The sequence below is a fragment of the Cynocephalus volans genome, chromosome 7 (genome assembly GCF_027409185.1).
Source record: "Cynocephalus volans isolate mCynVol1 chromosome 7, mCynVol1.pri, whole genome shotgun sequence".
Taxonomy (NCBI): Eukaryota; Metazoa; Chordata; class Mammalia; order Dermoptera; family Cynocephalidae; genus Cynocephalus; species Cynocephalus volans.
In genome coordinates this window covers 122,788,202-122,801,976 of record NC_084466.1, presented here as the reverse complement: position 1 = coordinate 122,801,976, position 13,775 = coordinate 122,788,202, and the positions used below count along the sequence as shown (strand labels likewise).

The 13,775-nt window shown below is 36.9% G+C and overlaps 1 protein-coding gene across 1 annotated transcript in view; it reads right to left on the bottom strand.

Annotated features, from left to right (window-relative positions):
- Positions 1-3,830: 3,830 nt before the first annotated feature.
- The window catches only part of MARCHF5 (membrane associated ring-CH-type finger 5), a 63,218-nt gene continuing 53,273 nt past the window's right edge, over positions 3,831-13,775 (bottom strand). The window contains exons 4-6 of the mRNA XM_063102321.1: positions 7,926-8,109; positions 7,624-7,790; positions 3,831-6,707 (exon numbers count right to left, since the gene is read on the bottom strand). Coding sequence (XP_062958391.1) covers positions 6,591-6,707; positions 7,624-7,790; positions 7,926-8,109 — 468 coding nt within the window. The 3' untranslated portion in view covers positions 3,831-6,590. The remainder of the gene's footprint in view (positions 6,708-7,623; positions 7,791-7,925; positions 8,110-13,775) is intronic.

Here is a 13,775-nt window from a genome sequence, read left to right as displayed (position 1 = left end):
TAACAGAAGGTGAAACATGGCTTTACCAGTATGATCCTTAAGACAAAGCACAAAGAGGCTACTAAGAGGTGGAAGTGGTCCAGTCAAAGCAAAAGTGAAGAGCAAAGGTCATGGTAACTGTTTTTGGGGGGATGCTCAAAGCATTCTGCTTGTTGACTTTCTGGAGGGCCAAAGAACAATAACATCTGCTTAGTATGAGACTTTTTTGAAAAAGTTAGCCAAAGCTTAGCAGAAAAAAGCTGGGAAAGCTCCAGAGAGTTCTTCTCGACCATGACAATGCTCCTGCTCATTCCTCTCATCCAAAATGGACAATTTTGTGAGAATTTCAATGAGAAATCATTAGGCATCTACCTTATAGTCCTGATTTGGCTCCTTCTACCTTCTTTTTGTTTCCTAATCTTAAAAAATCTTTAGGGCTAGCCACTTAGCTCAGTTGGTTAGAGCATGGTACTGATTATATACTGGCTATACTGGCCAGCTGCCAAAAAAACCAAAAATAAAAACCTGACCATAACAACAACAAAAACAAAACCAAAAAAAAAAAAAAAACAAGAAAATCTTTAAAGGGCACCCATTTTTCTTCTGTTAATAATGTAAAAAGGCTGCATTGACATGGTTAAATTCCCAGGACTCTCAGTTATTTAGGGATGGACTAAATGGTTGGTATCTTCACTTACAAAACTGTCTTGAACTTGAGGAGTTTATATTCAGAAATAAATTTTGTTTTTTTTCTTTTAATTCCATTTTCCCATGAACTTTTTGAAGTCCCCCCATAGTTGGCATATTTGGAATGACTGTCCTCAGTGACCCTCTACAGAGGAATTAGTTCTGCTCTTCAGCTTCTGTCTGTACTACGTGATTTCCTTAAAACCAACCAACCAACCAACCAACCAACCAACCAACCTTTATTGAGATATAATTCACCTACCATAAAATTCACTCTTTAATTAAAGCATACAATTCAGTGGTTTTTAGTATATTCACAGAACTGTGCAACTACTTCCAGAACATTTTCAACATTCCCAAAAGAAACCCCATACCCATTATCAGTCATTCCCCATTTTCCCCTCCCTCCAGCTCCTGGCAACTACTAATCTACTTTGTATGGATATTTTGGACATTTCATATAATGGAATCATGTAATGTGTGGTCTTTTGTGTCTAGCTTCTTTCACTTAGCATGATGTTTTCAAGGCTCATTCATGTTGTAGCATGTATCAGCACTTCATTCCTTTTTATGCCTGAATAATATTCCATTGTATGGATATATCATATTTTATCTGTTCATCAGTTGATGGGTATTTGGGTTGTTCCTACCTTCTGGCTATTGTAAATAATGCTATGATCTTTGCATATAATTGTGTATGTATATTTCAATTTACAAAAAGCTTACTTTAAAAAATGTGCTTTGTTACTTATATCATGTTGCAGAGGTCAGGCTGAGTATCCATAGTGTGTGCTTCTGAAAACCTGAAAATATACAAACTATTGTATGGCAAAGCGGTCAGGATTCTGCTAATGATGGAATAAAATGTCCATGGTTTTCGTCTTTCCTTTTGAAAAAGATGATAATGGTGCCTTTGAATTTTGTTGAGGAAAAAAAAAATCTTTCTTCATTTTCCTATTTGACTTTAAGGCATATTATACTGCTCAGGGGCAGATATTCAGAGTCCAGGGGCTTTGAGGTGGTAACATTTTTCAAAAGTTGAAATGGAAGCCCTGACTACTACAGTACTATAAAGTCTCATCTGGGTATGAAGCTCACTGATGTGAAGGTGACATTGCTGCAAGATTTCTATTCTAGTGTGCAATCTTTACCAGGAGATAGTGATTGGCTTAAAATTGAGCCCTTCAACCACAGCATGCTCAAATTCCTGACATTCTCTTCTAGAGTGTGTGAACTACAAAGAAGATCCCAATGAGTAAGTTATTTCTCTGTATGGATGAATCACAAGGACAGCAAATTGCTGACAGTGCCTCATTCACTTTTCTCTCAGAGGGCCTTCAATAAATGTGTCCTGGTGGCTCTCAGAAAGTGAGCTAGTGGGCAGATACTCACTGGCTGTTACTGCTGGTTCTGGGTGTTAAAGATGAGAAACTTCAGCGTTCTGAAGGGGTCAGGTCAATGCTATTCCACTGTTGTACCTTTCACAGTTAATTAACTGATTTAAAGAGGTTTTATGTTTCTCTTTCCAGTAGCTGGCCAGTATGGGGATCTGAACCCTTGACCTTGGTGTTATAACACTGAGTTCTAACCAATTAAGCCAACTGGCCAGCCCTGTTTTATATCTTTTAAAAGTTGCTTTACTAACCCCCCCCCCAAAAGATTATATTTAATTTAGAAACTCAGCCAACAAAAGAACTAGCATTAAGATATTTTGATCTTATCTTAAAAGGGATTTTTTTCCCCAATTTCATAAAATGTTTATTATGTCTCTGCCATGTGCTGGGGCTGTTCTAGTACTGGGATAGAGTAGTAAACAAAAGTAAAAAAAAAAATTCCCCATCCTTATACTTCTTACATTCTTGTGACAATAAGGCTAAGTAACATCTGTTATGCACTTTTAAGACTCTAAACATCTCAAAGCAAGCTTTTTTTTTTTTTTAAAGATGACTGGTAAAGGGATCTTAACCCTTGACTTGGTGCTGTCAGCACCACGCTCTCCCAAGTGAGCTAACCAGCCATCCCTATATATGGATCTGAACCCTTGGCCTTGGTGTGATCAGCACCGCACTCCCCCAAGTGAGCCACAGGCCGGCCCTAAAGCAAGCTTATTCACCATTTTACCACTGGATTTAGCACAGTACCTAGCAAATATAGGTGGTCAACAAATGTCTACTCAAGTAGTGTATGTTGTTGACATACAGTAACCTCAGCATGGCTGTTACCAGTAAAATGCTTGAATCTACATGAGGTTGACTAGAATGGTCTAGCCTCTGTTGCTTGCCTCTAAGGTTTCTATAGGTATTCAACTGCAATCCCTCTTCCCTTCCCCTTGCTCAGGATCATTGCTCCAGGAAGGCCAGTTAAGACATTCCCACCACTCCCACCACTTCTAACGGGCATGCAGGGTGGCAGGTAGCAGAGAAGCAACAACCTTGAGATTCCAGTGGACTAAAGAAAGGTAATGGGCAAACTAACCTCTATTATGCACTTAAATTGGTAGATTTATTTAGTTTCCCTGTATATTAAACTATCCTAGAATGTTACCTCACTTAATCCTTACAATAATCCAGGAGATAGGTTTTACAATCTTCATTTTACTGATGAAGAAACTGAGGATTTGAGGCCCTACAACTAGTTAGGTATTGGCTAGAATATGCATCCAGGACTGTCCAACTCTCTGTTTCTCCTCTGCTAATTTGTCTCAGATGTTGGTAATGAAATGACCTAGAACCAATACAATCCTCTTGAATAGAAGGGCCTTTGATTTACTCTTTCTAGAAGATTTTAATCTTCTACTTCAGAAACTTAAGTTTTTAGAATCTCGGAGGAAGCAATCTGTTGGTGTTCCCCACTCACTTGAATACCATGGTACGAGGCCACCCACAGATCTTGTTCAGTTGCTTGTCTAATCATATTCAGTCCAAGAGGCTCTGAGGGTGAATGAGGGGGGGATACATTGCAATCACTAGAACATACTTGGAATTTAGACTAGCCAGCTTAAAAAATGAAGACAGATTCTTATATATAATTTCTTAAAAATTCAGACTATTTTTACTTAAAGGAGAATCACCCTAGTATCTCGATAAATGTGATTTAAAAAGAATTATGTAGGTACAAAATTAATCTATTATGTTTTGGGATTTGTTCAACAGACAAAATACACCTAGAGAACATAAAAATTCTTTATTCAACCTAATCCAGCCAGTACTGAGATAGTCTGCTATATTAAAAACAAGACGTTTAAAAAAATTACAGCAGAGTTAGCAAGGCAGTGACAATTAAGTCACTAAGTTTAATTATATATTCTTCACAGTCATTTGATAATCATGTAATGATGAACAATATTTCCAGCGACTTTGAATGGAGATAAGTTAACTTCTGCAAAGAACAAAATTCTACAAGTCATAATTGGTTTTTATAAAAGGTTTAAAACATTAAAGTTTCTAGAAATAACACAATAAAGCAATATGAAAATAAACTGGAAAACATAAAATATACCCACCCACCCCAAAAGTGTACATCATCTCCTTAATTTGCCCCTAATGTCTTTCTTTTACCTCTTCATTCCCTTTTCCTATAGTGCAAACAGACTATTTAGCGATTAAGAAACAACTACTGCTCTATAGGGGCTATTCTGAGCCTAAAGTTACTCTGTTCCTTTAATTTCTCAGTTAATCCTAGAAACAGTCTTCTGAGATAAGTATTACTTGCATTTCAGAGATGAAGAAAACTGTAGCTGAGAGAAAGTTAAGTCACTTGGTCAAGGTCATACATACAGATATTAAAAGCTGAATTAGGATTCGAACGCAGGTCCATCCAACTGTAAGTCTGCCCATGCTCCTCCTTTGCTTCACGGTGGGGCAGGCCACCTTCCTAGAAAGGCTGGCACATGGTATTTCTCGAGCGAAGGCTCTTTAGATTTAAAAGTGTTCAATTCCAGGACTAGAGGCCACTCTGGTCCCCAGGCACTTGCAGTTCCCTCCCCACAGCCCTAGAAATCCCTCCCTCCTGCCCCAAAAGGACTCAAGTTGTTTCCTGGCTATTACAAGCCCTGATGCCAATAAACCCAAGCAGCTACTCTCCATCTTGGGCATTAAAGTGTGCTTGCATAACTTTAGTAAATGCTGCCTAAAAGCTATTCTATATAACAAAATTATGCAGGAAATATCCATTTAATATATCTTTTCACATTGGAAATGAAAGAAAAGCCAATTTTTTTTTATAATTGCAGCTATATAATCTGTTATTTTTATACATAATCATAGATTTTATATTTCCCCTTCAGAACTGTAGCAGTGTTCTTAATAGGCTCATTGTCAATCAAATCTTCTCTTCCTCCCCAAATTACAACTTTTGAATGTTCAACAGCCATTCACATAAACATCACATGTTATAATTCAAAATTAAGACATTCATTCTATAGAAAGGTACCAGTCTTTAATTACTAAAGTTAACATACGTTATTGCAATCTAGCAAAACTTAATCTACATTTGCTACACTCCTAAAGAGAAGTGGCCGCTTATCAGTAAGGGGAAACATTTACTATTGTCATGCATTAGATAACTTTGAACAAGAAAATAAATAAGGTTTTTGGAACTTTAAGAAATTTAATTTTAATTAATGAAAGTAACTGCAAGACCACTCAGATTGCTGAACAACATTAAAATGTCTACTCTATTGAAAATTGCTTAAAATAAATAATTGCTTTTTTGAAAAATGAATATAAAACTAGTTGAAAAGTGATTAATAAGGTGCTAGCCTCATCAATATGACAAGCAATTAAAATTTAAAAACATTAATATTGATTTTCTATAATAAACTTAAGCCAAAAACAATGACATCAATATTTACTCAAGACTTCTTGTCTTCATAATTATCTCCTCTGACTGATATAAAAGAAAAGAGCTCAAGGCCTCACCTTGGTTTACTCACTGCTGGTTTTCTATCTGCTGAAACTAGACTGTAAACTCTGTAAGAGCTGGGACCAACTCTATCTTGTTCACCAGTTTTGCATAGCACTTTGCACAGTGCTTGGGCAAAAAGTTGGTGATCGACAAATATCTGAATAACTGAATCAGTGAGAGAGCAAAATAACTTTATTATTATTATTTTTTTGCAAATTGTTCTCTGCTCAAACTACTATAAACTGGCAGCTCTAATTTATAGAAATATGGATTTAAAAACTTACTCCAGAGATGGAAGGACCTGATTACACAGACACACACACACTGTAATCAAGACTGCATGAGTCAAAATTACATTATGAACTATGAGATGTCAACATTATATAAATAAAATTTAATAGTGAAAAAGTGATCTGGAAGCCCTGTGAATTTTTACTCTATACCTTTTGGAGAACATATAGATTAAAGAAAACACAACAAAATCTCATTTGTTCAGATAATCATCTGAATGTTTACATACATTTTTGGTTTGTTATTTATAACTAATTTAATTTACATTTCCGCATATTAACATATGTTCCTGTTTAGCATGTAATCAAATTATGCCAGTGAGAAAAATCCTCACAATACCTTCATTGAGTTGCTGATTATAAGAAAACACTGAACATGAACATGTACAAAAGAGGCATTTGAATAAAACAGCAGTGCATTTTTTAATATTTGCGCAGTTTGATCTTTACATTTCTGTCTGGAGAAAATATAAGCAGGTTTACCATGCTAAGATAATGGTTCAGATGACTACCATAAAAGAAGTACATACAACACAATGAAAACAAATCATATCCTTAGGTTCCGTGATTACTGAGATTTCCCCTGCCCTAAGTGCTTTATTGTATTTCTTAAAAAATATAGGAGCAGCAGCTTATCACAAATCTCCACAAGCACATTAATGATGGAATTAAAACAACAAAACAAACTCATAAGGATGAGAGGACTGCAGAAAACTGGAAGTCACAGTTTTATGCTTCTTCTTGCTCTGGATAATTTAGAATTTTGCGGTGTGCCTGACGTAAATATTGCTGCTGTTTGAAGTAAACCTTAAATGCTCCTTTTATGGCAACAAAAGCAATTCCACCCTAAAATAAAAAGGAAAATTAGCTTTTTATAATGGAGGTTTAGAGAAACATAATAAAAAGGATTTTACTTAGATGACAAGACATTGGCTTTGATACTAAAGTAATTCAGATGACTGCAAATGAAACAGTTCTCTTTTCTTGATTTTTTTTGGTGTCTGGCGGTATGGGGATCTGAACCCTCGACCCTGGTGTTATAACACTGCGCTCTAACCAACTGAGCTAACTGGCCAGTCTAGTTCTCTTTTCTAGGGAGTGAGATAGGGGGAGAGAGAGACACTACAAGTAAAAAAGGCCAGAGATGCCTTCCCTGTTATCCTATGTGAGTTACTTCCACTCAGCTCTATATCGTTCCTGATATAGAAGGGAGAATGCCAAGGCACTATGTGCAGATTGCCATCAGAGGGGAGAAGTGGGAATAATAATAATAATAATTGCAGCAAACAACACAAGTGCTCTATATGCTAATACTTATCCCATTTAATCCTCACAATAATCCTGAGGTAGCTACCATTACCATCCCCATTCTATAGGCACAGAGAAGTCAAGAAATTTGATTAGATTTCACAGCAAGGCAATTTCTGTGATTGAATTTGTGATTGAATTTGAACCAGGCAGTATGACCCTAGAGCAGAAGCTCGTCACTATAATCCTGTTGGCAAGAGGGATGAGTGTGATGATTCGTGCACATTCCAGGAGAGAAATCACCCACAGCATAGTTCCAGAAGACCAGAGCCACTACAATGGCTCCTCCCCTTTCTATTTCCACTCAAGCTATTGGATAACAATGGGGATCAAATACAGGCTTAAGGCATAGGTGCCACAGATGGAATATTATGTGTCCCCACAACCCCTTTTAAGCAAACATAATTCGTTTTTTGAATGTCACTTGAAAAGAGTAACATTAAAGCCATCTTACCAAGATTGTCCTTTGTAAATTAGAGTTAACACTACTGAACATCAGTTTACCAACTATTGTTGCAATAGTAGGAAAGACAAGGGCTCCACACAAAATTCGGGTAGCGGAGACATGATCTGCTAAAGGATTAGCCTCAGCTGGAATTCGAGGAACAGGACAACCAATTCCTAGAGAAAAAATGCAGTGACTTAGTGCTAATAAATCAGAATAGCTAAAATATCTTCAAACATTTCTTAAAAAGTATGTTATTATTCGTCTAAAAGATGAATTTGACATGCACTTTACACAATTCAGGGCCTTACCTGGAAATATACTGTTCAAAATTTGTAGCTTATTTGAGTATTTGCGCCATAGTCTGAGCACGTAGTCCTCCCAGCGAATCATCTTGCCTAATATTAGCATGACAGGAATAGTAGGAAGTCCAATTAAAAGGAATAAAGGATCAGCTCTCTCCATAACATCCAGACCTTCTTTATGGCCTACAACCTGTGAAACAGATGGCATTTGTTAGAATCACTTCCTTTTCTAAAGAAGTGTTGCATGTTTGAGCTCAATTCATTTTAAAGGAAGTATTTAATTTTAAAAGAATACAGAAATTAAGTTTTAAAAATAAGCTGAAAGGCTATCAGTCCTAATTTATTTATAAAAATTGTCATTCAAGGAAAAAACCCAAAGTTCTCAAGCTATTTGATATCACACTGGAATGAAAGTTTTAAAAAAGGCTGACCCACATTGATTACATTTCAATGGAGGGGAGGGACCTCTGGTTTTTGCTTCCTTTTTTTTGGGGGGGGTGGTTGGCCAGTATGGGGCAATTCTTACTTGATTTGGTTAGACTAGACTGTGGGAATGGGATATAATTCCTGCTCTTCCTTAGAGAAGGTAAGTAGAGCAAACTGAGGGGCAGGACTGGCCTTCAAGAGATGGCCTGAAAGTTCACTTCTCTTTGGCTCTTTCTCCTCACTCAGTAGTGTGTGGGATAGGGTATGATGTCTCCTACTGGCTAAGTGTTTACTCTATAAACCAAGCTCTCCTAAAGTGCACTTCCATTTGGTAGACTGTAGTAGGAAGTTCAGTTTTGGCTAGAGACCCAGGCTTTTTCTTCACTCCAGGGCACCCCCCTATCTATGGTGGTAATGAAGCTAATACAAATCTTTCCCACTCCCTTCTGGGTCTTGGGGCTATTTCTCAATTGACTTTGATTCCAGAAGTCAAGAAGGACAAAATTGGCATTTGTGAGTCTCCACAGTTCCCCTCCCTCCAAAATTCTTTTTTCTTGATCAATCTTGGCCTTATATTTCTCTCAATATCTTCATTGTTTTGATGAGACGCTTTCTTCTGTCTAGGAATTTCCCTGAAAATTCTTTCAAAGGTCTCAAATGACCTCCCTTCAGCCAAAAGTCTCAATTGCTCACAAATTAAACAAGTATTTCTGAGGGATTATTCTTGGCAGTTTTGACAGGAGAAAAAGATTATTTCAGTCTTGGGCTTCTAGCCCACTCAAGTATCATATAGTGAGGTGACAGCTTGTTAGGAGGACATCTACTATACAGGAATCTATAGTTTTTCTGATCACACTTGAGAAATAAACCTGGAATAAAGGATTGGAAAGGAACTTGCCTATAAACTTGATATGGAGGAGACAAAAGAAAGGAGATGGAAACGAAGGGAGGAAAAAAGAGAGGGAAGATGAAAAGCTTCCAGGGATGCTATATACTCAGGAGAGCAAGCTCATGAAAAAGTAAATGGGATTTTTCCAAAAATAAGATGCGCTCTGTGTCAGCTATTATGGTAGATAAATTTTTAGGTGGACTACAAGGAGATGTGAAATAAAGTCAAGATGAGAATGGTCAGGGAAAACTGAAATTCAAGGCAACAGACTGAATCCAGGTAAAAATGTTTTATAAAAGTGTGTGGCGAGGACGAAATAGGTGCTTTTAAAATTTCATGGGCTGGCAGGTTAGCTCACTTGGTTAGAGCATGGTGCTGATAACACCAAGGTCAAGAGTTCTGATCCCCATACCAGCCAGTTGCCATAAACAAAAAAATTTCAGCTAGGCACATAGCCCAAATTTGTACTTGGTTAATTTATCTTACCCAAGACATAACTTTAAAAGGCAGGAGGCTAGCCTCTTCCTAATGTTCAAAAATGATGGTATTGGATCTGATATTCTTCTGGGTCTCCAGGCAGAACTTAAAAATTTCACATCTTGCATGTGGAGGGTGATCATTTTGAGTTGTCCTAAAGTGAAATAGTCTGGTTCACAATATTTCATAAACCCCAATTCCACAATGGTGGCAGAAGTGTATTAGTCCAGAGACTGTGTTTGACTTATAATGCTTTCCTAGGACATTCCATTTCTATATCATTTTTATTTTCAATATAATAACCACTTTAAAATTATAAGTAAACAAAATGGATTAAGGATTTAAATATACACCCTGAGACAATAAAACTTCTTAAAGAAAACATAGGAGAAACACTTCAGGAAATAGGACTGGGCACAGACTTCATGAATACGACCCCAAAAGCACGGGCAACCAAAGGAAAAATAAACAAATGGGATTATATCAAACTAAAAAGCTTCTGCACAGCAAAAGAAACAATTAAAAGAGTTAAAAGACAACCAACAGAGTGGGAGAAAATATTTGCAAAATATACATCTGACAAAGGATTAATATCCAGAATATATAAGGAACTCAAACAACTTTACAAGAAGAAAACAAGCAACCCAATTAAAAAATGGGCAAAAGAGCTAAGTAGGCATTTCTCTAAGGAAGATATACAAATGGCCAACAGACATATGAAAAAATGCTCAACATCACTCAGCATCCGGGAAATGCAAATCAAAACCACATTGAGATACCATCTAACCCCAGTTAGGATGGCTAAAATCCAAAAGACTATGAACGATAAATGCTGGCGAGGCTGCAGAGAAAAAGGAACTCTCATACATTGTTGGTGGGACTGCAAAATGGTGCAGCCTCTATGGAAAATGGTATGGAGGTTCCTTAAACAATTGCAAATAGATCTACCATACGACCCAGCCATCCCACTGTTGGGAATATACCCAGAGGAATGGAAATCATCAAGTCGAAGGTATACCTGTTCCCCAATGTTCATCGCAGCACTCTTTACAATAGCCAAGAGTTGGAACCAGCCCAAATGCCCATCATCAGATGAGTGGATACGGAAAATGTGGTACATCTACACAATGGAATACTACTCAGCTATAAAAACGAATGAAATACTGCCATTTGCAACAACATGGATGGACCTTGAGAGAATTATATTAAGTGAAACAAGTCAGGCACAGAAAGAGAAATACCACATGTTCTCACTTATTGGAGGGAGCTAAAAATTAATATATAAATTCACACACACACACACACACACACACACACACAAACCGGGGGGGGGGGAAGAAGATATAACAACCACAACTATTTGAAGTTGATAAAACAAGCAAACAGAAAGGACATTGTTGGGGGGGAGGGGGGAGGGAGAAGGGAGGGAGGTTTTGGTGATGGGGAGCAATAATCAGCTACAATGTATATCGACAAAATAAAATTTAAAAAATAAATAAATAAATAAATAAAATAAAATAAAATAAAATTATAAGTAAATGTGATTTAAATATTTTCAAAGTGTTAGCAAATAAATTTGGATATTTGAAAAAAATCCTTTGTTGGATTATGTGTCTTTTTTTGGTTTTAGAAATATAAGGCAGAGTGAATTTTTAGGTATAGAATATAGCAAGGGGAAATTTGCTCCTCATGGGTAGCAGTAAAAACCTTACAACCAGGTGTCTAAGAATGAGGAAACAAAAAGGAAATAGGGTGAAGAGTGAGCAAAGGCCCACTGTCCCACTTGTTACAGCTAAAGTGGAGAAAGGCAGGAGCCATGGGCAGCCCCCACTGCCCAGCAGAAGGCAGGAACATGCCAAAAACACCACTTCAATGCAGGTGGCACATCACAGCCACTGCCACAGCCAGTGCCACTGCAAAGGTGGTTAGTTACTACAATAACAGCCACAACCACTGTGCAGGTGGTCCACCACCTACTTGACAGCACTGATACAAGGAGAGTCACCAGAAGAGACCAGAAAAAGAAGAAGTTTCTCTCCTAAAAGCCCACATGACAGTAACAGAAGAAGCCACTGCTCTACCAGATGACCAGGCATCAATGTAGAGATACTAAAAATATGAAAAATCAAGAAAATAGGACACCACCAAAGGAATACAGTAATTCTCAAGTACCAGACCCCATTGAGCAGGAAACCCTTGAAATGACTGAAAAAGGAATTCCAAGCAACAATCTTAAGGAAACTCACTGAGATACAAGAAGATTCAGTTAGACAACATAATGAAATGAGAAAAAATACCCAGGATATGAAGGAGGAAATTTACAAAGAGGTCAATACCTTAAATAAGAATGTAACAGAACTCCTGGAAGTGAAGGATTTGTTCTATGAAATAAAAAACACAACTGAGATCTTAAGCAGCAGGTAAGAGCAAGCAGAAACGAATTTCTGATCTTGAAGATAGTCTATGAAATAACACAGGCAGACAGAAAAAGGAGAAAAGATTTTTTAAAAATGAAGAAAATCTAAGAGAACTAGCAGACAACCTTAAGCACAAAAACATCCAAATCATGGGAATGAGAGGAGAAGGAAGGGAGGAGAAAGGAAAAAGCATTGAAAACTTATTCAATGAAATAATATTGGAAAACTAATCAGGTATAGGGAGAGACACAGATCTTCAGATCAAGGAGGCTCAAAGATCCCCAAACAGATTCAATACAAAAATATCCAAGACACATTATACCCAAAATGGCAAAGCTCAAAGACAAAGAGAGAATCCTAAAAGCAGCAAGAGAAAAGCATCAGCTCACATATAAGGGAGACCTCCATAACTCTAACAGCAGACTTCTCAAATTTCTCAGCACAAACTCTAAGGCCAGAAGAAAGAGGGATGATATATCCAAAATAAATTGCCAGCCAAGAACACTATACCTAGCAAGGCTATCCTCCAGAAATGAGTGAGAAATAGTGTATTTCCAGACATAAAAATTGCGGGAGGTCAGCACTACATGACCAGCCCTATAAGAAACCCTCAAAGAAGTCCTGCATCTGGAATCTGAAAAATAATAATCACTACCACAAATACTTAAGAAAGAATAAAACCCGCTGCTAGAACAAAAATGGAAATAAGAAAGAGAAACTGAATCTTATCAACTTATCTAAAAAACCCAATAAAAATCAAAGACAAACAATAAAAGGGGAAGAAAGGAACAAAAGATATTTAAAACATTCAAATGAGAATCAATAAAATGCCAGGAGTAAGACAATACCTTTCAATAACCCTAAATATAAAGAGATTAAACTCCCCACTCAAAAGATGCAGACTGATTGACTATATTAAAAAGCTAGACCCAAATATATGCTGTCTTCAAGAGATGCACCTCACCTGTAAAGACACACAGACTAACAGTTAAGAGATGGAAAAAGATATACCATGCAAATGGAAATAAAAAATGTGCAGGAGTAGCTATTCTTATATTGGATAAAACAGACTTCAAACCAAAACCCATAAAAAGGGACAAAGAAGGCCACTATATAATGATAAAGGGATCTATTCAGCAAGAAGACCTAACAATCATGAATATATATGCACCCAACAAATATATAAAGCAAACAGTATGAAGCCTAAAGAAAGAGACAGACCACATTACAATAATACTAGGGGACCTGAACCACCCCTCTCTCAGCACTGGACAGATCATCTAGGCAACAAATCAACAGAGAAAATCAGGATTTAAACTACACTTTAGACCACTTGGACCTGGCACATATATACAGAACATTTCATCCAATAACTACAGATTATACATTCTTCTCATCAGCACATGGAACATTCTCCAGGTTAGACCACATATTAGGTCACAAATCAAGTCTCAACAATTTTTAAAAAACTGAAATCATTTCAAGTACCTTTTCAGACCATAATGAATTAAAACTAGAAATGAAAACAAGTGAAACTCAGGACACTATACAAATACATGGAAATTACACAACATGCTCCTAAATGACCTATGGGTCCAAGAAGAAATTAAAGAGAATATCAAAAAATTTCTTGAAACTAATGAAAAT